General features: G+C 42.4%; 1 protein-coding gene across 2 annotated transcripts in view; it reads right to left on the reverse strand.

The window, feature by feature from the left end:
• Positions 1 to 23,566, reverse strand: part of IL17RD (interleukin 17 receptor D) — a 49,902-nt gene extending 26,336 nt beyond the window's left edge. For both annotated transcript variants that reach the window (XM_032211929.1, XM_032211928.1), the window contains exon 1: positions 23,409 to 23,566. In XM_032211929.1, coding sequence (XP_032067820.1) covers positions 23,409 to 23,555 — 147 coding nt within the window. In that variant the 5' untranslated portion in view covers positions 23,556 to 23,566. The remainder of the gene's footprint in view (positions 1 to 23,408) is intronic.
• Positions 23,567 to 23,885: the final 319 nt, after the last annotated feature.

Consider the following 23,885-nt stretch of genomic DNA (forward strand, 5'->3'; position numbering starts at 1 on the left):
CACGTGCTGGCCACACCCACGCCTGGTTTAGCAAAAGGGGGAAGTCACAATATGTCACGTGATGATGATGCAAGTTGGACACCTCTGCCTTAGGAGGAGAAATGGAGGCAATCCAGTCCTAGCAATGTCATGGAAGTGGGATTTTGGCTGATGAAGAAGAGAATTCTGAAGACATTGGGTTAAAGATTCTTCTTGATTAGATTGAGCATTTTGAAATGCTGCCAACAGCAGTGATAGCAGTGTGTTTTCAGAAAATATGAACAAATTATTTCATTCTGTTTGATCAAAGAGATTGTATCATTCATTTTATTCTGAAAATGCCCTTCCATCACTACTGGTGACAGCATTTCAAAATGTGCTAATGAGAATGCTCTTAATTTTGTGGAAATATCCCCTCAGTTTTAAAAACCTAATGGTCCAATTCTAAAACTTTTCTTTCTGTACTAAAATATGTTATGTAATAAAAAATATAAAGCTATGTGCTAAACATTATTACTTCACATCTAAAATGTTAATGCAGCTTACAGTTCTGTAATGAAGAAGCAGAAAAAGTAGAAAAATATATATATATAAACCAGTTCAATATGTGTGTAAATATTTCTAATCTCAGAGGATGCCTGTCACTATCAATTCATCAAAAAACTCTAACCATAAAAATAACTACTATAAAGGCACTTTATATATCAGATTATGTTGGCCAACAGTGTTGGCTATTAAGCTGGATGTAGGAGTGCAAAGGTTCAAAGATCCTTTGCTCTACTAGCACAGCATCTTATGGCAGATCAAATTCAAGAGCAAAACACAAAATAGATAATTCAGATTCCTTTCTGCAATAATCAAGAATGATTTGTGAAAATAACAACAGCAATCTTAGGGGAAAAGAACACAAAATTATTGCAACTGTACCTTTGCAAGAACATAATTGTATCTTCTAGAAGCTATGAGAAGGTGTCATATATATAGCTAATATATGGCCGAAGTGTGATAATTGTATGAAATTATGTATAAAATCTAGCTGTAACACATAGTACAGTTTCTGAGTAGGTACTCTTTCATTTTTCATTAAACCATTGAGCCAATGCTTATACTCTACATGAGTTTCTATACTTTTTGAAAGTTGAAATGTACATCTACATTTAATATTCTGTCAGAAATATTTGGAAAGGACCTCATGGAAGATTGAAAAAAAATATATGGAACTCAATCCAGCTGGTGTTGAAATGACATATTGATGTGAAAGTCTCACCAATTTTATACACCAGTATCTATATCCATTAACTCCACATGTTCCTACGGAAAATGGAAAACATGCATTTCTTCGTGCAAGTTTTAAGAAATTTCCTTGTGTTTAACAGTAATACTCCCAATTAAAATGGGAAAAGTCACCCATCAGCCCAGAATTGCATTAGCTGTGGCTTCTTTAATAAGTCATAGTGGATTGGTTCATATACATTAACCGTGGATAGTATTGCCCATAATAGAAGGCTTACTTGTCATAAATAACACATGCTCCACAACCTTCTGTCAAGGTCTGGAATTTAGGACAGTTATACATTCCAAAGGAAAGTTTCCCAACCTCATTTTTCCCAAGGCTTTTGCAAATACAGGCCCCAACTTGCCACATTTAAGTGCTATATAAATTAGTTTAGTGGAGACTTCCAAGCTGGCATGTCATTTTAAAGTAAACAGATATATAAAAGAACACAGCTGGGTAGGGAACGCTCAGCATTTACATTCTAAGAAGCATATATATGCATTAGGGTGGGGAAATGGAGAAAGCTAATAAAAATTGTTGTTTAAATCAGTGCTATACCATATATAGTAAAGTATAGCCTCTGTCACTTAGAATGTCAGCAAGCACTTAGAAATATTCTGCAATGAAAGGGGGAAAAGTATATTTTAAATTTTATTTTAAATTTAAATAAAATTGTTTAAATGGATAGAGGAAAAGAAATATAAATTTCATGGCTTGGTTTGTTTCCTTAATACTTAAGGGAACAATACTTACACCACACAAAGTACACACAGATTTCAAGGTAATGAAGGGCCACAAAGAATGGCATATGCCATTGGGCTTGTAATTTAAAATCCATCTTCAAGAATGTAATGAATCATCTTTAATTCTAGACTACTGACAGAAAAATAGTTTTATTGCTATTTGTTAATTCTTTGTTTTGAACTTTTAAAATAAAAACCCATAAACAGTGGAGAGGTCTACAGGTGCAAAGGTAAGCCTCTCGCTATAGCCTAGCTCCAATCAGTTAAAATTACAACAGAAATTAGATTTCAAATTTCTCTGGTATGGTGGACAATTTAGACCAGTGGCTGGGGGGCGAGAAGGAAACCGGGCCATGTGAATGGTGGACTGGCGTGTGTGCAGCTCAACTCACATGAGCAAAGGGGGGGCGGTCTGCTCACATGCCAGTTGAGCTGTGTGCGTGCACATTGGCCCCCCTCTCATGTGGCCCAGTTCCCAATAGGCCACAGCCTGGTAGTGGGCTGCTGCCTAGGGATTACGGACCCCTGATTTAGACTCCCGCTCAAAATAGAAATTATGTTTTTTAAAGCTGCAACAATTATTTAGTCTTCCTGATGTACTTTCAGATATGCTGACCTACAAGCTTTATTATCCCAGACGAGCATGTTGACTGTGGCAGATTAGACATTGCAATCACAAACCTCTGAAACATCTTTTAGGCTGGGGAAGATCGATCTGGTTTAAGTAATACTATAGCGCTTAGTAGCATCTGATTGGGCAAGAAATGCATTAAACACCATTAATCAATTTATTGCAAGGAACACATGCTTAAAATAGCAAATTAAATTATCCTGAAGATCTATACCCTACATTTCAATATCTTTCTAGTTCCTTCCCTCAAAATATAAATAATTTTTTAAAATGCCACTGAAAACTGTGAAATGCTTTGGTTATGTTTTACAAAGTATCATATTTTTAATCCCTTAGGAATTCCCCGACTTTAGTTCAGGTATCTCCAAGCCCCAGGCTATGGCCCACAACCGGCCCATGGCCTATTTGGAACTGGGCAGCATGAGAGGTGGGCCAGTGTACATGTGCTTCCACAGCTCAACTTGCACACATGTGCACAGCTCAACTTGCACAAGCGGCAGGCCAGCAGACATATATGTGCGCTTTTCCATTTACAGTCAAGCTGTGTGTGCATGCACATGCACACTGGCTCACCGGCAATCCCGCAGCCCGGTTCCCCTGTTCCTCCCATCCGGATCACCAAGCCACAAAGTTTGGAAAAAGCTGCTTTAGTTGAATTCCTTCAGCCAGTGAAAAACAATGGTTTTCCATGAATTTCCAGTGGAAAGAACACACATACACACAAAAGAAGGCCACTAAATGCCTTCAAAAATTTTGAATTATAACCCTGATCATCTTTTTCATTTGCTTTACTGGTTGGGACCAAAGCAAATAGAAATCCAATACAGCTAGAGGGCATCCAATTAATTTTCACTGGCATTGAATAAAACTTTTAAAAAAACCACAGTGATATAATTAAATCAACTAAAATACCTTCATTACACAGTAATTAGTTACTTTGTTGGAATGAGACACTTTTTTGCTTTAGACTATAAAATATTGCAGTGATCTGATGGAAATATTTTCTGTCCATTCATTGCCAATTTTGTTCCCAGAGTGATATAACAGATGACATTCAGTACAATAAATTCTTTTATTAAGCATACATTTGAGACTGCTTTAGGGATTTAGAGTGTTCAGTTTCATGCTGAAAAATACGTATTATCCTTAGACTGTCAATGTATATAACCAAAACAGAGCCACAGGTTACCCTACTTTCAGGAACAGGAACAGGAAAGGAATGCAAAAGATGCTCTTTGAATGCAAAAACTAGCTGACAAGTTTAACTGGAAACTTAATTGTAAAAGTTCTGTAACTGAACTATTTGTTATTGAAACAAACATTTTAGACAATGTTTTGAAAACATTGGGTGGCAATTGAATTTCAGTTCAACAATAATTACTGAAAATGTACAATTATTAACGATTTCCCTTTTTAAATAAATTAAAGCTGTTTGGCTTATCAACATTTGACATGCTTTAAAAGAAGGAGGGGGTTCTAATCACCTCTAGCAGATAAGTAATTGAATTGTTATAGGAAACTATAAGCCTCTAATCACTAAACAATTCTGCAATTGAGAGATAGATAGATGATAGATGATAGATAGATAGATAGATAGATAGATAGATAGATAGATAGATAGATAGATAGATAGATAGATAGTTAGTTAGTCGAGGACTGTATCATCCCTCAAAAACAAAAGGTTTGAAGGTTCAACTACATTTTAACCAAATGGATGCTACATTTGGCATAGTCAGCTAGGAAACGTGTGTTTATTAGAAGCACACGGATGTAGCTGCTTACTCTCATCATTTTCAGCCCTCCAAAATGCCCTCTACCACTCTTTTCTTTAGGGCAGAAGGGCACATTGGCAAACAAAACATCAAGCTTCTTCATCAGTGGTGGGATGCGGGCGGTACGCCCTGGTACGGGCATACCGGTGCCTGCTGGGAGGTACCGTTCCAGCTTTGAAAGGCCCGCCCAGCCGCCCGCCCACATTCCTTCCTGTATTTGATCCAGAGGGGCCATTTGCGCACCTGCACACAGCATACAGTGCCTGCGCGATGCTCCGCCAAGCAACTGGAGTATCCCAGGGCGGTGGTGTGCATGCGTGCACAGCCCGCATGCACGTGGTAGACGCCCGGCCCCATCACAGCATAACACGGTTGCGACGGGATCAGGAACCCATCCCTGTTCTTCACCCAACTTCTTTATTTTCTAAAAATACTGTGGATCCTACATCGCTTTACAGATATTGTAAAGAAGTTACTGGGGGCTGACCTTAGCAAGTTAGTGTTCCATTTCTTAAATTAAAAATCTGGGACAGAAAACATAGTAGTACTCTTTATCACCCTGAGCTAGAGCAAATAACTGAATATTCCTTGAGTCATTGTTCCTTTTTATGTAAAAAAATACACCCCACTTTTAATCTAAAAGCATGTATGTTTCTGGCAATAAAGCTCTGGCATGAACTCCTACTACAGGAGTAAATGGTACTTGTTATTCTCCCACAATAGCTGAAACAAAGCTGTTTTTGCAACCTTATCTGAAAAACCACACACATTCTATTTTTAGGAGAAAGCAACAGCCTAAAAACTTAAAACAAAGTAGATATTACTATTTATTCATTAAACATGAAACTCAGTCAACTGAATATTCAAAAAATGCATCACAAATACCATTGACTAGTGCTAATGATTGATACGGGTTGCTGCCAGTGTCCTAGGTATCAACCAAGTACCTTCTTAAAACATAGGATGTTCCGAGTAGCGCAATATTTTGCAGTTCCGCTGGTGTTATTGCAGAAACCTGCAATTTGTTGATGTACCTTATATGTTGTTGTTGTTGTTATTTAGACAATTGTCTTCAGCTTTAATGATAAAGAACTGGCTCTGGGGTCTTCATGGGGGATGGATCTTCGGATGGGAATGCCAGGAAGTTGATGAGGACTGAACCAGAAGTAGATAGGCCAGGTAAATCGGAAGCAGTGGTGGGTTGCAGATGGTACACCCTGGTATGGGTGTATAGGCGCCTGCCCGGAGCACCGCTCCAGAGGGCCCACCCACCTGCCCAAGCTCCTTACTTGTATTTGAGCTCTTCAGCGCTTCCACGCATGTGCACAGAGCGCATGGTGCCTGCGCAACGCTCCACCGAGCAGCTGGAGCATCGCGGAAGCATCACAAGAGGGTAAGGATGCATGCCCTCGCTGCACGTGTGTACACGCGCGCTGCATGCGTTCATGTGGGAGACACCGGGCCCTGTTGCACCATACCGGTTGCAATGGGATCTGGAACCCACCACTGATTGGAAGGGTCAATAAAGGAGCATGTGGACAAACACCCAGCTGGAACAGAAAAAGGTGAGATGCAACTGCAGCTGGAGAACTCAGAGGCTCCCTCTAAATACATGAGGTGGGGAAGGCATGCAGCTGGTCAGTGGGGATGAGGGGGAAATGCATCCTCCACCACATCCACCAGATGTGCAGGGCTAAGTAGAGGCAGGCACAACAGAGGTTGGTGAGGCTACTCGCAAGGAGGCAGCTTCACTCCTCTTGATGAGCTGCACCAGTGAGGACCTATTTAATTGGATTAGTGGAGTTGGGGTTGTTGGGAACAATCGACCATTCTATTCTTTGTCTCTGTGATCTTGGCCTCCTTGACTCTGGACTGTCCTGCATTTGACCATGAGTTTGGACTTTGTACTTTTTGTGGATTTTGAACTTAGACCTTGGACTTCAGACTGGACTTGGATTGTCGACTTTGTGGATTCTTGCCATGCTTTTGAATTCAATGTCCTCAGATTGAGAATTGCTAGACTCAATAGGGCCTTGCCTTGAGTGAGAATCATGGTCTGGGCAATCAACATTAAGTCCTTAAAACTTCTTTGCATCTGTGCATGTAGACTAAAACAGAACAAATGGGTTGTAGTATTTACAGAGTAAACCAAAATATGGATACACATTGGTTTTCATAGCACAAATGCAGAAAATATATACTATTAAGTAAGAAAAAGCACATAGAACAAGCAAATCATTTCTTTATATGAAATGAAATTCTCACAAGACATGTTATGAACTACTCACAAGATCTGTAGCATGAAGCAATTCGTGGAAGCAAATGACAAAGCACAATAACCTCCCTCATCTATACTAGAAGGAACAGAAGTATTCACACCTATAAAACTTTTGGATAATATGCAGTTTTTAGACCTTCATTCATACTATGGGTTTGATTTGTTCATTTGCTGATTAACCAGAAAGTTAGTTCTGTCTAAGCAGCTCATTCTTTTATAAACTGAATGTTCCATTTAAAATCTCTCCATGTGATTTCACAGCTAGCAGTTCTTTTTGAAAAAGCTGCATGATTAGAGTATTAATCTTAGAAATGCAACTATTTGAGGATATCTAAGCCGTGTTCTCTGTCATTGTCCTAAATTTATGAATAAAAGATGGGATAATTTTTTTTGTTTCTAATCGCATTCCGGAACAATGCATAATAAAAAGCTCTTCTCACCTGTGGAGAGTCAAATCTTACCAATATTTTCATCTGTACTCTGTTATTTAAAACAGTCATTTTAATCAAGCAATTAAGTTTAGGCAGGTAATAGCAGAATTTAAAGACTTTTCATATTTAGATATATAAACAAATTAAAAATGCCTGTAATCTTAAAAACTGTTAAGCTTTCCAGATCCTGGAATGCAAAACAAAGTTTTTTACTTTAGACAATTGTTCAATTTTTACTTGTGCTTTTTGCATCTTCAGTAGAATCTATTGAAATGTCAATTGCCAAATTCATTTATTATCTAATCAAATTTTCCTTCGGTTCGGTGTATGTGTGTGTTTTAAGTCAGATCAATAAATGCATTTTAGCATCATATTTGCAACTACGGTAGGTAATAAGTGATAATACTTTTGAATGTAAAAAAAAAAAAACATTGGTTCATAATTTGAACCCCATTGTCAAGGGAGGTCACCCAACATATTACAATCTTAAAATGGCAGTTGGTCTTACCTGAACTGCTATTTTAGGAGTTGGGACTGGAGGCTCCAGTAGTGGTATTAACAAGCCCAATTGGCCATGAGACTGAGATGAAGCTGAAGCCACACCTCTGTGCTCCACCCTTGACTTCCAGTTTCATCAAAGTGAGCTCCCCCGAGACCTGAAAACAAGGCACAAAGGAGTACTCCCTCCACCCCTGCTAGACTAACTAACCAAGGGCGAGAACTGGAGCCTCCTGTCCCAACTCCTAAAATAGCAGTTCAGGTAAGACCAACTGCCATTTTTCGGAGTGAAGGACAGAGGCTCTAGTAGTGGGTTCTACCAAAGCTAAGTCCCATGGGCGGGAAACTAACGATCCGCAATGACCTGTTGTAGCACCCTATGCCCGAATGCTGCATCAGCCGATGCAAACGCATCCAACCTGTAATGCTGAATAAATGGCGATGGTGAAGCCCACGTTACCGCTCTGCAAATTTCATCTATCCGAGCCTGGGAGGCCCAAGCTGCCGAAGTGGCAGCGCTCCTTGTCGAATGTGCTGTAATACCAGCTGGCATAGGCAACTTCTGGGACTTGTACACCAGGGCAATAGCCAAGGGGATCCACCAGCTAATGGTGGAAGACATAACCTGCTTACCCAGCAATGAAGGTTGGAAAGATAAGAATAGCGCCTCCGACCTCTGGAAGGAGCCGTCCGCTTCAAATATATACGCAGGGCTCGTCAGACATCCGACCGGTGCCACTGCTGTTCCCGTTCCCTAACGGAACTGGACAAAAATTGGTACTTACCTGATACGCCTCTTCTCATAGTGGGGGGAGGAGTATCCAGAATGGGGGTTGACCTTGTCCTCTCATGATTGGATGAGTCAGATAAGCTCTTTGGGCAACGCCCCCTGGCCAGCAGGACTTCCCATATTTGACGAAGAGCTCCATCCGACTCGTTGCACCATTCACTCCAGACTCTTAATTCAGTTCTTAGCTTTTATCGTCTTCAACATCAATATTTATATAACTTCATAAAACAATGAACATAAAACTTAGTCGTACAAACATAGTCAGGGAGGGACTGGATACTCCTCCCCCCACTATGAGAAGAGGCGTATCAGGTAAGTACCAACGCCCTTTCTCCATAGTGAGGGGGGAGGAGTATCCAGAATGGGACGTCCCTAGGGAGGGAGACCCATGAGGCCCCATGTCCCCCGCTCATGCCAGTTGAGGCGTGGGCCTCGCCCTGTGAACCGCCTGCAACACCCTGTGTCTAAAGAGGCTTCTGCTGAGGCAAAAGAGTCCAGTTTATAGTTCCTAGCAAAGGGAGAGGGGAAAGCCCACGTGGCTGCCCTGCAGATTCCAGCCAGGGCCGTCTGTGTGGCCCAGGCCCTGGACATGGCTGCGCTCCACGTGGAGTGAGCTGTGATATGATTGGTGTCTGTAAGCCCTGCGATTGGTATGCAGTGGCAACACAGGTTCGCAACCACCTGCCTATTATGGTGGAAGTCACCTTGTTACCCAGGCCCCTATTTGGAAGGAGACAAACAGAGCTTTGGATTTCCTGTTTGGTCTGGTTCTCCTGAGGTAATCCTCAGAGCCCTCCTTACGCCCAGAGTATGCCACTTCTTTCCCAAAGGGGGGAAGAGTCTGGACAGAAGTTGGGCAAATCAGGTCCTGGGTTTGATGGAAGCAGGGGCCCACCCTGGGGATGAAGGACGTAACCCCACTCTGTCTTGGTGGAAGAAGCAGAGATTCTCCCTGGTGGACAGAGCTTGCAGTTCGTATATCTGCCTGGTGGAGGAGAAAGGCCACCGTGAGAATCAGGAACTTAAGGGAAACTGTTCGTAAAGGCTCAAATGGAGCACCCATTGGAGCGTCCCCTACCCTGTGTAAGTCCCAGGAATGGTACCTGAACACTGTGTGCGGTTTGGGGTTGGAAGCCCCCTTGAGGAATTGCCTGACCATAGGATGGTGAGTCAAGCTCTGGTTCCTGCCACGCAGGAGAACTGGCGAGATGGCTGAAACCTGTCTCCTAATTGTGTTAGAAGCTAACCCTCTGTCCCGGCCTGCCTGGAGGAGGTCCAGAATCTGAGGCACTGAGGCCTGGCTAGGAATGTGCCCCAGGGAATTACACCATGAGGCAGAGGCCCACCACATGGAGCCGTAGATACGCTCTGTGGAGGGTGTGTGGGCAGTCTGGATAGTGTGCATCACCCTGGGGGGAAGAGGTCTTTCCCCAAGATGCTCCGCTCAAGAGCTAAGCGGTCAGCTGAAGCCATTGAAGGTCTGGGTGCTCCAGCGACCCCTGGTTAAGGGATATCCCCTCCTGGGGGATTCTCCATGGCCTCTCCGCTGAAAGCGACTGGAGATCTGCAACCACAGCCTCCGGGGCCAGTGAGGCGCCAACAGAACCCCTTCCGCCCCCTCCCGAAGGGTTTCCCATATGACCCTGGGGATCAGGGGTAAGGGCGGAAGGCATACCGACAACCCCTGGGCCAGGGGCTTCGCAGATCGTCAGCCCCTTCGGCCCCCCCATGTCTGGTACCTGGAGAAGAACCCCGGGAGCTGAGCATTGAGGAGCGTGGCGAATAAGTCAACCTCCGGGCATCCGAAGCACTCCGCCAGCTCCTTGAAGATTGCTGGCTGCAACTTCCGCTCCAAATTGTCCCCTTGGTCCGGCTGAGCCAGTCAGCTTTGATGTTCCCACCCCTGCTATATGTTCTGCCCTCAGCAAATGTTGTCTAAATTCATAGGCTATCTGAGGTGCTTCTGCGATCTCTCATAGTCAGACATCCCATTCTGAGTTTGAAGTGATAATCCCACTTTATAAGGTCTTGGGAGGCCACACTTGGAATTCTGCACTCAGTTTGGGCACCATGATGTAGAAGGGATGTGGAGACTCTAGGGAGAGTGCAGAGAAAGGCAACAGAGGGGATCAGGTTTCTGGAGACTAAAGCCTATGAAGAACGGTTGCAGGAACTGGGTAGGTCTAGTTTACTGGAAGGAAGGACGAGGGGAGACGTGATAGCAGTGTTCCAATATCTCTGGGGTTGCCACAGAGAAGAGGCCACCCGACTATCCTCCAAGGCACTTGAGTGCAGAACAAGAAGCAATGGATGGAAACTAATCAAGGAGAGAAGCAACTTAGAACTGAGGAACTGAGGAGAAATTTCCTGACAGTTAGAACAATTAATCAGTGGAACAACCTGCCTCAACAGTGGAAGTTTTTAAGAAGCTGTTGGATAGCCATTTATCTGAAATGGTAGGATATCCTGCCTGGGCAGGGGATTGGGCTAGAAGACCTGCAGGTCCCTTCCCACTCTGCTATTGTATTGCATAGTATTGTATTGCATTGCATTAGCTGTTTGCCTAGTCACCCCCACCCTTGGAAGGTCTTCAGGGGTAATCTCTAATTTGATTGGAGGCTCCATTGGGAGCTGCAGCCTTTAGCAGCTGGGCTGATTACTCCTCCCCTCCCTGCTGTGTTTTTCCAGGCTGCAGGGGCTGCCGGCTTGGGCCACCCCACCCCCCTTCTTCCCAAATGGCTCTGCGGGGCAAATACCATAGCCCCACCCTTAAGAATTAGCCACCAAAAACACAACTTTTGCTACTGAGGCTAGTCAGCCTCTCGCCCCTCCCCCTCTGTCTCCTAATTAAAGGAGAGAGTTCTTAAGGGGGAAGCAAGAATTAGCCACCAAAAAACACAGCTTTGCTACTGAGAGCTGCTGGCCATTAACTGTGTTTCCTTCTGAGGACCTTCTTACCCCCCCTCTCCTACTTAAAGGAGAGTGTTCTTAAGGGGGAAGCCTTCTCCTGTTACTTGGCAGTCAGAAAGGGTATAGAGGCGGGGATGGTGGTTCTTCCTGCAAGCCTTGTGGCAGCTGCCTCTGTGATTCATCAAGGAGGTAGGCTTGGGGGGGATTGATCCACCGCCTGCCTCTTTAACTCCTTGATAGGCCTCCTTTTGGCCCTTTGCTGCCTCCCTCGCTCTTGGCTAATGCCTCTGGGATGGTCTCTCACCTTTTTAAGGGCTCCTCAGGTGGTGGTGTTGCTGAAGGGCTGAGAGCTGGGCTCCTGCTGGTCTCCTGAGCTGCTGGGGGCCGCCATCTTGGACCACGTGGTTTCAAGATGGCCCCCAGCTCCAAATTCAAAAGGCTCCTCTTTGCTGGAGCACATGGAAATGGCTTTTGCCTTTGCAGACTTACCATGCAGCTGCCGCTCGCCCCCCACTGCCTCCCGCAGCTCTTTCTGAGCCTTTCCGGCTCTCACCTTGTCCACTGGTGATAGCTGCCAGCGCAGGTTTTCCAGAGCATTTTAACAACCCTCGTGGCTCAACCCGAGGGGAGCGGAGGAGCGCTTCTGCTCCTGAGAAGCCTCTGCGGCAACGGGCTGCCTCTAGGAGGCATGTGTGCCCGGTTCTCCTGCTTGCCCGGCAAGGGTCCTCACTGAGTGACTCCGTCTCACTCAGTGGCCAGGGCAGTGTGCCGCCCCAGGGGGCTTGTGGCAGTCCAGTCCTTGCAGGAGGACGCTGTGTGTAGGGAGGCAGGATTCGCCGGGTCCAAGTTTATTTTCCTTAATCCTTTGTAAATTACTGGAGGTCCAGAGTGGTGCATCCTTTCCATTGAGTGGGATGAGTCAAATATGGGAAGTCCCGCTGGCCAGGGGACGTTGCCCAAAGAGCTTATCTGACTCATCCAATCATGAGAGGACAAGGTCAACCCCCATTCTGGATACTCCTCCCCCCTCACTATGGAGAACTAAGTATTTTCTATGAATATCTAAAGTCTCCCAAGGCTCTTCAGTGACATTCCAAAAGGTCAATTTAATGTTTCAAACAATGCATGGATGATGTTATCTTGTTTGGGTAATGAAATATCTGCAAGAAAATGACTGTTTTCAAATTCAGTGACTTCATTTGAAACTCAGTGCCCAGGATTACAGCATGACTCTGATATCTAGGATTTCCTGACCTATTCCTTCTTCCAACACCTGATAGCAAAGAAATAAGCTGTGTACCAATTTATATTTCTTTTTTCTTCCTGAGATACAGTAGATGCTAAACTTTCACTGGTGCTCTACAAGACAAAATTAGTATCCTGGCCAATCCTGGTATTTTTTAAACTGACTAGCAGTGGCTCTCGAAAGTATTGGGAAATTTTATTTGATGTATTACAATTACATTTATGCTACTTTTAACATCTAAATAATAATCAGATCAAGTGGATTATGTAATAATAACAACTAAATAATCATAATAGTATAATCAAAGAGGGTGAAATGACTCAGCAGTTAAAGACGCTGAGGCTTGTCAGCTGGAAAACTGACAGCCCAGGTTCAAGACCCAAGCAGTGTGATGGGATGAGTTCCCATTACTTGTGTCCCAACTCCTGCCCACCTAACAGTTTGAAAGCATGTAAATGCAAATAGATAAATAGGTACCACTTTGGAGGAAAGGTAACAATGTTCTGGGTGCCTCAGGATATAGTCATGCTGGCCACATGACCACAGAACAATGCTGGTTTTCTGACTGAGGTTTCCCAAGAGCATGAAACAAACTCCTTGTTCCGGCAAAAAACCCTTTTATTAAATTACAAAGAATTCTGCTCATTCACAGCTGACAAAATCTTTCAAAGGAGGATTTATGTTACACACCTTATCTGGCTTGGAGATTCGATATCTGCAGAACTTGGCAAGGAGTAAACTAATTGTCTCCTGCAAACTCCACTCCTCTTTCATTCTTCCTTTATCTCCTCTGGGAGGGGCCATTCATCATCTGGCCTTACTCCCAAGTCGACCCCTGCTCTTCAGTTGTTCTCTTCATCTGGCAACTCAGTGCATGCGCACACTGGGAACAGGCTTCAGCTGTTCGTCTGCCTCACTGCTCTCCAACTCTGACAACAGCTGATAACTTGCATACGGCTCTGGCCCACTCTCTGTCTCTGACACAGAGTCCTCATCAGATTCCCCAGATTCCATAACTAGCCCATGTTCCTCCACAACCTCCTCACTGTCCGAATCTGCTGCCACCTCCACTGGGCGCTGGTGGGCCACAATAGCTGGCTCACTTGGCTAAGAAAGCAACATAAGCACCTCCTCCTAGAGTTGGACACAACTGGCAGGGGAAACTTTTACCTTTAATACTATATTCATAAAAATAGTGCATCATCAGGGGTGGGTTTCAACTGGTTCGCGACGGTCCCCGCGAACCCGAAGGTAAGTAACTTCCGGGAATGGCGAAGGGCCCACCCGGCCGGCCGCGCTCCTTACCCGGTTTTGACGAGTTCTGCGCTTCCACACATGCGCAGGACGCATACAGTGCCTGCGCGATCCTCCAGGAGCAGCTGGAGCATCGCACAGACGTTAGTACGCATGCGTGCACTGCACGCGTGCACGAGGACACCGCCGGCCCCATTCCAACCGAACCGGTTGGAACGGGACGAGAAACCCACCCCTGTGCATCATGTATTATAAGAACCAATATCTCTTCACATAGCAAGTGACTTCCATACCCCAATGTTATTTGAAAGAACCAGAACTTCTACAACTTTTAACAGAACTTATGTCTGCTGAGAGACATTGCACAGAAGAGGAGTTTCGCACAAATGCCCTCCTATCACATCTTATGATGAAGAGGGACTCTCAGCAAACAAGGTGCACTTGAATAGGCAGATTCTATTTGGAGCAAGCACTCTTGAAGATAGCCAGGAATCAAGCCATACCAGCACCTTGATTTTTTTCCTGGCAATAAGTCAGCTACCAATGCAGTTCCTACAATATTCATGTTATATCTCAAACTCAGATTGTCTACTTTGTACTCATTTCTGTGTGGTTCCCAGGACCAGTTTCACGTAAAGTGCATTATAGTAGATGAGTGTGTTCTAGACATCGGTTCAACTGGTGTACCTGATGGAGCTGGGCAAAAGTCTTCTTGACCAGTTTCCAACAACAACTAGGAATTCAGGTGCACCCCCAGGTTGTACAAGAATTCTTTCTGTAAGGGCACAATCCCAACTAGAGCTAAACATCAGTACAGTTCAGTGAAAGAAATGTATAGACCTAGATTTAATTTCAAGTGGCTTTAAAGGTAAATCTCAGCACTTCTCTACAAGAGAGCAAATAAGGCTTCCGGTTTTTCCCTGCAGCTAGAGCCTGGTGAGTGGGTCAGTAGGAGTCTCATCTACTTTTAGCTCTCTCTATTTACTTGGTTTGGCTCCACCTAAAAAAGGTGGTTTTACATCAACAATTTCATACACATCCTTCATTGTGTACGTGAGCAAACACCCTTCCCTATAAACATTGATAAATGTTACGTAACTTGGTACTAAAATATCTGCAAGAAAGCAACCAAGCTCACACCCTTCATTATTGGATGGCATAGCTTTTTTCTTCCCCAAACAACCATTTTCTTGATAGCCAAATTTGGTCCTTGAGTGCCATGCCAGTGGCTATACTTCTAAAAGAAACAGGTGGAGGCAAACCAAGAAAAAAAGAGCCAAGGTGGCGCAGTGGTTGGGTGCAGCACTGCAGGCTACTGCTAGATCAGCAGGTCAGCGGTTCAAATCTCACCGGCTCAGGGTTGACTCAGCCTTCCATCCTTCCGAGGTGGGTAAAATGAGGACCCAGATTGTTGGGGGCAATATGCTGACTCTCTGTAAACCGCTTAGAGAGGCCTGAAAGGCCTATGAAGCGGTATATAAGTCTACTGCTATTGCTATAAAAAACTAATTTAAGGTAGTATTTAATTTAAATTAAACAAAGTCAAGGTAGTTAATTTCCAATAGTTTACCTCCACAAGATATCTTTTGTTCTTGTTTTAGAACTGCTTTTAAAAGCTCGAATGCATCTTGACCTTTGATAAGCAGAATCCATGTTGGTGCTATGGTATTAAGGTTATCTCAACCCTCTAAGAAATAAAAGTTTTTTTTACAGCTCCTGAACTATCTGTAGCTAGGTAAATCCTTTAGGATTAAAGTATTAAAAATCAGGGATTTAACAGTAAGATCCAACAGCCCCAGAAGGAGAGTACAATTAATTAGAACTCACAGCTTGAGAGAAGAGCTTTTTTATCAGGGTCACCTTAACCACTTTTGATGCTGAGGAAACACCGTAACTTTTTTTTTTCTTCACACAAAAGCAGCCAACAGCAGAGCACAACCAGATGTTACCTTTTCTTAAGTTTCTGTAAACCTCCATGACCTTCTCCAAATTAGAAAAGGCAATAGAATTTTTTTAAAGCCACAGGAGCTATCATTAGTGAAGCATTGTAAGGATTTCCATTAATCCATAGCCAGCCAACCAGGAATTTTCCCACAGCTATATACAAAAAAAAAAAAAAGCCAGGGAAGTCACTAAGTGCTTGGCTGGATCTGAATACGTTCAGAAGTAAGATCAAAAATATCTAGTTAGAAATGAAAACCCAAAGCAGCCTGCTAAGATAATATGCTCTACCAGGTTTTGATTCATCACAGAAGCCATTCAGAGCAAATGATTGAAAATACTTTCACAATAGCTGGAAAAAACATTAAAATGCGTCTTTCAAAAGAGAATGTTCCAGCAATGCTGGACTACACTTTTAATAACAAAAACAATGCATTGATTCCTAAATACCATTTTTGAGACTTCCTTGCTGCATTACAGAGCTTGTTCCGCCATTTAATAACAATATCTATTTTACATAAACCAAACCTGCAATTCACAATTATGTTATAATTTTTTACAAAAAATTAATCGAAGTATGAAAACACAAGACAGAATTGAAATGCAGAATGCAATTAATTTTGGGGGAGAAATGTGAAACATTAAAAAACATAGCTTTCACCAGTTACATAAATGTATACTATTATAAAAGTCTTGTCATAACAAGCAGTAAGTACAAAAAATATCTCAAGATTACAATGTTGAAAAAGGAAACTGTACAGGAAATGTCTATTTTACATATCACTGGGGGGGAAACCAGATAAATCATTTAGAATTTTGAGCAGGCCACTGTATCTCCCTTCCACTGTTTCTACTCTTATGTAGTAAAATGTTTTTTTTAATCTATCAAGACTAATAACAAGAGCCAGTGTGATCTAATAGTCACTAGGAGTCTAGTAGTTAAGGCACCAAGCTAGAAACCAGTGGACTGTGAGTTCTAATCCTGTCTCAGGCATGAAAACTGGGTGACTATGGGCCAGTCACTGTCTGTCACAAGATTGTTGTTGTGAGGAAAATAGGAGAAAGAAAGAGTATTAGATATGTTTGCCCCCTTGACCTATTTTTAAAAATAATAAAGGTGGGATAAAAATAAAATAAAACAAGGTTACTTGAATTCAGGCAGGCAATCGTTTCATACAATATGTTTCACTGATCTATGATAATGGATTGCTGAATGGAGACTTGCTGTGTAAACTGCTCCATGTTTGAAATGTATCCTGGGTAAAATTTTCTCAAATATTTGTTCCACAGTTGATCTCAAGAGAGGGGATTCAATTCTCAGCACAGCACTCAGAGCTTCTGAGGTAAACCACGCCCAGACTCCAATCTGTTTCAGCTGATCTGTTGTTATGCCTATTCATTGACTGACCTTGTTACCATGTCTCTGCCAGTCATGAATATTCTGACAAATTTGATTGACTTTGTTTGTCAGAAGGTCACAAAAGGGGATCACATGGCCCTGGGAATCTGCAGCCATCATAAATGTGAGTCCGCTGTCGAACAACAAAATGTAAAATCACGGGACCTTGGGGATGCTCCAGTGGTCATAAGTGTGAAAAATGGCCACAAGTCACTTTTTCAGTGCCATTGTAACTTTGAAAGGTGACTAAATGTAAGTTGAGGACTACCTGTAATCAGAGCAAAAGGAAATTAAAGGAAATGGAGGAAAATTTAATGGAAAAGGTGAAATATTTAGGAGAAAAAGATCCTTTTTGTTCAGTCTACACCAATAGTTTTTCAAACATGAATACTTTAAGGACTTCAAGTCATGCTGCCTAGGGTATTCTGGGAGTTGAAGTCCAGGCATCTTAAAGTAGTTGTCTGGGAAGAAAAACTGAGTAATACATTTGGCTAAGCGAGAGCATTAAAAAAAAAAAGTTCAGAACTCTGCCCAGGAGTCAATCACCCACAGACGCTATTACCAGCTTTTGAATAGCCTGTTTGTGATTCTAGAGGAAATAAATAGCCACCAGGGATAATAACCCTAAATTGTCCATTAATTTGCCAACATTTTTAAAACTGTTTTAAAAGTTGCATATACCAGTTTCATCCTGTGGTATAAAGAAGTACTTCCTTTTGATGGTTGCTATTCTCCCTATTTAGTTGTATTACATTGGGCTCAAACATTGCTCCAGAGGGTGAAAAAAAGTCTGTCCTTACTCTCTCTCTCTCTCTCTCTCTCTCTCTCTCTCTCTCTCTCTCTCTCTCTCCTCTCTCTCTCTCTCTCTCCCTCCCTCCCTCCCTCTCTCTCTCTGTGTAAAATAAACACATAAGCAGATACATAGACATATAAAAACATACAGTATACTTTCTTCCTAACTACTTTCCCCCTCTTCCAACCATTCCATTTCAGTTTGATTAACCATGATTTGTTTAACTGTATCTGGCTAGATTTGGCTAGCTCCACACAACATATTGAGACAAAACCAAACAAGCCACATGATAACATAGCATGTGCTGCTCTATTTGGGGGCTTCTAGATGCAAGATGATACAGTTGGATGGCAATGAGTTGAAGAAAACTACTGTAGTATGTATGATGAAGATGTTAGTTGTATGTGAGAAATACTGTAGACCAAGTGCTGAAATTATTGCAACCTCTTATTTTCTTTAAAAGAAAGTTTCTTGGAAGATTTTTGTTTTAGATAGATGCAAAGAGACCAAAACATCTTCCAATTAGGGACAAGAAAGTTGAATGAAGGTTAATTATTTCATCTAGTTATCAGGATATTGAAGTCCTAGAGCAGCACTGGAAAAGAGATCTAGGCTTAGACTATTATATACATACAACACTTATGTCTATGCTGTTCTTGATCAGACCACTGTAAAAATGCTTAATGATTTGAAAAAAGAATCATCTAAGAAGCAACTTCCTTTCAGATTTGGAGGACAGCAAAAGGGACCACTCTTTGACCAAAAATAAATACTACAATGTCAACTCATCGGTTAAATCTTTATCTCACAATAATCAGCTAAAACAAGTTCATAAATATACGTTAGTTCCCAGATATCTATTGCACATATATTCTGGAACAACAGGCTGAAATAACACCAAACAATGATTCATGTACATAGTCATAATACAAATGTTGCATCTTCAGCATTTATATCAGCACATCATTACAAAGATATCATCCCTGGATCTCCCCGGCACCCACATTAACCTTATTAAAGTAAATTTTACTCAAAAGCTGGGGGGGGGGGTTCCCCCTAACTTGGGTCTTTCTAGTCCTGACTTTTAAGCCCTGAAGTTACAGAGATTCTACTAAATTCTTTTAAAATGTGAACATGACTTCACAGGACTAGTCCATTTTTTTTCACCCCTAGGTCTATTGCAGAGATAATATTCAACAGGTTCTGACCAATTCTGGAGAACCAGTAGCAGAAGTTTTGAGTAGTTCAGAGAATTGTTAAATACCACCTCTGACTGGCCCCGCCCCCATCTATTCTCTGCCTCCCAAGTCCTAGCTGATTGGGAACAAATGGGATTTTGCAGTAACCTTCCTCTGGAGTGAGGTGGCAATAGAGATTTTACAGTATCCTTCCCCTGCTACAACCACCAAGTCATGCCACACCCATCAAACCACACCCTCAGAACTGGCAGTAAAAAAAATTGAATTCCACCACTGGTCTATTACAACTTCTGCATTACTCATCCAGCTTGCTGTTGGCCTTAAGGAACCAATACAAAGAAATGGTGCTAGGTTAGGGAAGGATATTATTGAGAGCATCCTCCCATCCAAAAGTATCAAGAACCATGGGGCTTGTTGCTAGGCTAACACTTTCATTCTTTCCCTCCTATCGCATGGCAATCTGGCACACTGTACCTCTGATATAACAAGTCTTCGATAAACTTATTTGCCTGACTACAAATGTCTAGCTTTGTCCCAGAAGATTAACCAATTAAGCAAAAATGGCTCTAGCATGTGTTAACAAGAAAAAGGAACCACAGGAGTCTTCTTCAGGCATTTATGCCCCTTCATAGATCAGAGGATTACACAGATGAGTCTTCCGGCACCACCCACACTGCCACATCATTGTCTCCACCACTCTCTTTTCACTCACAATTTTTGGTCCAGTTTTGAACCTTAATCTTCCAGGGTCCTCTAAAAACATAGATACTATCCACAAGTACAAACAACTTCCTGCTGCAGCTGTACCTCTACAGCAATGAACCCCACAATCGCAATACCCTACTACAAGACTGAGGGTATAGAACCATTCAAAAGGCAAAAGAAGCATAACTCATTGGAAGGGGGATTGAAAACATTCAAGTAGGTTTTATGAGCATAGGAAAAATCATCTCCTTGGGAATATTGATGTTTCTCCTATTTCACAAAATTAGAGGCAAAGCAGAAGACTGTATAATTTAACAATTAAAAAGATCATTTTGCTGCTATTTTGACAGGCAGTTGTGGGACTTCATTTAATTTATCAATTCATATGTTTCTTGTTTAGTCTTGATTTAAAGTATAGTATTTGTCATTATAAACTATATTTTATTGTTCATCAAATTTGGAAATTATGATTTATTTAATAATGATTTAGTATGGGAATCCAGCCATTCTCCCTTCCCAGTAGAAAGCTGGTGGGCTATTCCAGATAATCACAAGGTGTTTTCTAATTTACAAGTATATCTTGATCATAGGTATTTTCTAATTTACAGAGGAATATTATAGGTGATGTATTTCAAAGTACAACATAATTTTTCTGTGACAGCAAAAAATCTGCTTCCACGCATGCAATGTTGCATTCATTGCAATATTAATGAATAATACTATTAGCAATGTGAAAGAAATTCTCAATATTTCACACAAAACCATTTTATAAACCAAACAACTAGATCTGTTTTGGAACAAGTTTGATTCCCACCTAACATTTTTAAATGGGATATATCAGATTTATCTGGTTTTGTTCAGAATAATATATTTTACTACTCTACCTAAAATATTATCTTTTGGTAAAATGCCAGTTTAGGGGTTAGGGTTAGCTTGTATGTCAAAGGAAAAGGTAAAATAATTTTCCATTTCAAGTGAGGAATAACTGTTTTAGCCTTACTGTTCACTAGAGGACCTTTGTTCTTTTGTCATTTATTTATATCCTTAACATAATACTGAAAGGATGGGGCCACTGGCAAATCTCATCTTTTAAAAATAATTAAATGGGCAAGTTCACTTCAAAAATCTGGACAATTATTTTAGACTGATGGAGAACACACGTGTCCTTTATTAAAGAAACTTTTAAAACAAGGCTCTCAAAGTTTACTTGATCAATTTGCATTACACAATCTATAGCATTACCTTGAGCAAGTTTATTCATAAGTAGTATGCAGAGGTCTAGGCTACAACCTCCGTCTAAGGATAGTATATGCACACTTAGTAGAGCATGAAGTCATCTAGACCTACTTTAATTCAACACACATTTCTTGCTCTCTCTCTCTACCTTTCCAGTTAAGATGTATCAGTAAGTTACCCAAATACTTTGATCCAAAGTCAATAGGATGCTTTCATGTTTCCACCTTGTTTTTAACAGAAAAGAAGGTAACCCTCTCTTTTATCACATAAGGAACTTGAGGATTATAAATAAGCTATACTAAGCGTTGCTGTCTAAATGGGATGCAATTACTTCAGTCCTTGTGCTTTTTCAATCAGCCAGTATCCCTGCAGTGTTTAGAGTGGTAAAGGGGAAGTGGCCTGTGGTTAAACAGAGGAAATACCGAGGAATTTTAATACAGCAAATAGTCGTTTTACTTCCTACAGGACAGCACTTCAAAGGCAGCCTTGCCCCAGAGCAGACAATGTGTTACAGGGGCCATCAGTCATTCAACAGTATGGCAAGTCTATTCAAAATGCACAAACAGACCAAGACAATTGCTATGCAAACAAGGCAATTGGTTTTATAATGCTTATGAATGTGTCCCAGACTGAAATCAGGGTTTTCTCTCCTCCCCCCCCCTCCGCCACAAAAAACATAAAACATTATAGCTTTTTCTTAAACAACTGAAATGAACCAATTTCTAAAGCAAAGAGCTGAAAAAATGTGATGGTGAGTAAAAGCAATCTTTACATAGTACAAATCAATGTTGTTACGATGGAATGAATTCTGTCTATCTTTTTCAGCAAAATTTAAATTTCTGTGGCTTTTTTGTCAATAGAGCAATTAATATCATTTTTATTAGAAAAACATACCAAATCTTTGGGAAGCATTAGAGCTTCTAAGATTCTCATGTACATATACCAAGACTTTAAATTCTGCAAATCAATTATTAACTCTAGCAAGTTGTTCCTCTAAAATTTCAGTTCTTTTCCTATAGCTATATATTTATTTTCAGGTATGAACACAACTACTCCATGCCAGTAGGTCACTTCCTTTGTTTGTTTGTTTTACAATTTACCTTACAATTTATCTCTCCAATTTATGGAGGTGCCCGTCTCTAGGCAGCCTATAACAAGGCTTAACAGTCAATAATTACCTAAAAAGCCATTATCATAATTATTAAAAACATCGAAACCACAAAAGGCTATAAAAAATAAAGCAAGAACAAAGAAACAGCAGAAAGAATGTTGATAATACCGGAGCCACTTCACTAGTTCACCAGTCTCCTAGACCCCCCCCCACCCCCAGCCCCCACCCCTCTTCATGACCTGATCCCCAGGAAATCTTTGTGGCAGTTTAACAAACAGCAAAAAAAAAAAAAAAGAAGAAGTAATAAAAGTCACTAGTGCCAATCATCTGGAATCTTTAGTAAGGCTGAAAACTGAAAGGAGCAGGTTCAGAGGAAAGCAGTCTTTGTTTTTTGTTTCACACACATATACACCCCAAGGAAAATCACACTTAGGGAACTCAAGAAGGAAATCGCAGCTTCTGGAAGAGACAAAAGGTGAAGCCCTAAAATTCTTTTCTTTTTCTTTTTCTTTTTTTTTGTATCACCTTCCCAACACTCCCAGTCACAGTCTTTCCGGTAAAGATCAGGCCTGTAACCAAAACCAGCCTGCAGTGATTAAAATGACAAAGGGCAAGCGATCGCCTTTTGCCTTTTATCCTCTTCTCCCGGCACAGGTCTAGTTAAGGCGGGAGAAGAATTAGGGAGACAGGCGCATAAAAGACCTGTGGAGCGACTTCACACTTGTTGCTCCGTCCCGCTCCACTGCCCCGTCCCTCCTTCCTCCCCAGCTTCCTTTGATGCGAAAACTGCAGTCAAGCTCCGCCACCAACCATCCCAAAAGCTTACAAATGCCAGCTGGCCCTCTTGTTTGCTAGACGGGGAGCGCCAGCAAGGAACAAGCTGAGAGGAAGGAAGGAAGGAGGAAAAATGAAAGAAGGAAGGAAAGAGGAAAAAAGGAAGGAGGGAGGAAAAAAGGAAGGAAGGAGGGAGGGTGAGCCTTGCTTGCATAGCTGTACTTGCAGCAAAGTGCCCACCACGCAAAGCGGACACACTCCTGCAATTCCTGCCATCGCCCGGCTGTCGTTGTCCCGAAGCGCTTTAAACCGAAAGGTATCTGGCACCCGGCAAACTTGGTGCCTTTTCCTGCCTTAGGTCGGAATAAACCGAACTCGGACCCAAACACACACCGTGACCAAATCCAACCCAGGGCAAACCCAAACCGTCCATCTGCCTTACCATCCAGACGCAAGCCTCGCTCGCGGATCCTTTCCTGCCGCTGCCGCCGCCGCTGCTAGTCCCTCCGGCGGAGACGGCCAGGCGCGGGCCATCGAGGCAGGCCGTGAGAGAAAAAAAGAAAGAGCAGAACTTGAGCCAAAGTGCCATCGCCTCTGCCCGGTAGCCTCCGAAGTGCAAGTCGGAGCGCCAGAAGTTAACTTCAGGTTGGGGGAAAACCAGGAGGGGGAGGGAGAAAGCAGCGGCACGCATGCGCGACGGAGACTCCACCGAGACCTTCGTCCAAGGGAACTCCTGCTTTCCTTTCGCCCACCCACCCGTACCTTGAGGGCGGGGGGGTGGGTGGCGGAACACCATTGCCATTTGTCTAGGTGCGGGAGAGGTCAGTTGGTATTCCCCTTCGAGGACGTTATGATTTAATTCAGAACAGCTGAAATGCTGTACAATCGGCGCAAGACGTCTTCAAAGGAAGACCTCGGG

This window comes from Thamnophis elegans, chromosome 2 (assembly GCF_009769535.1).
Source record: "Thamnophis elegans isolate rThaEle1 chromosome 2, rThaEle1.pri, whole genome shotgun sequence".
In the NCBI taxonomy this organism is placed as follows: Eukaryota; Metazoa; Chordata; class Lepidosauria; order Squamata; family Colubridae; genus Thamnophis; species Thamnophis elegans.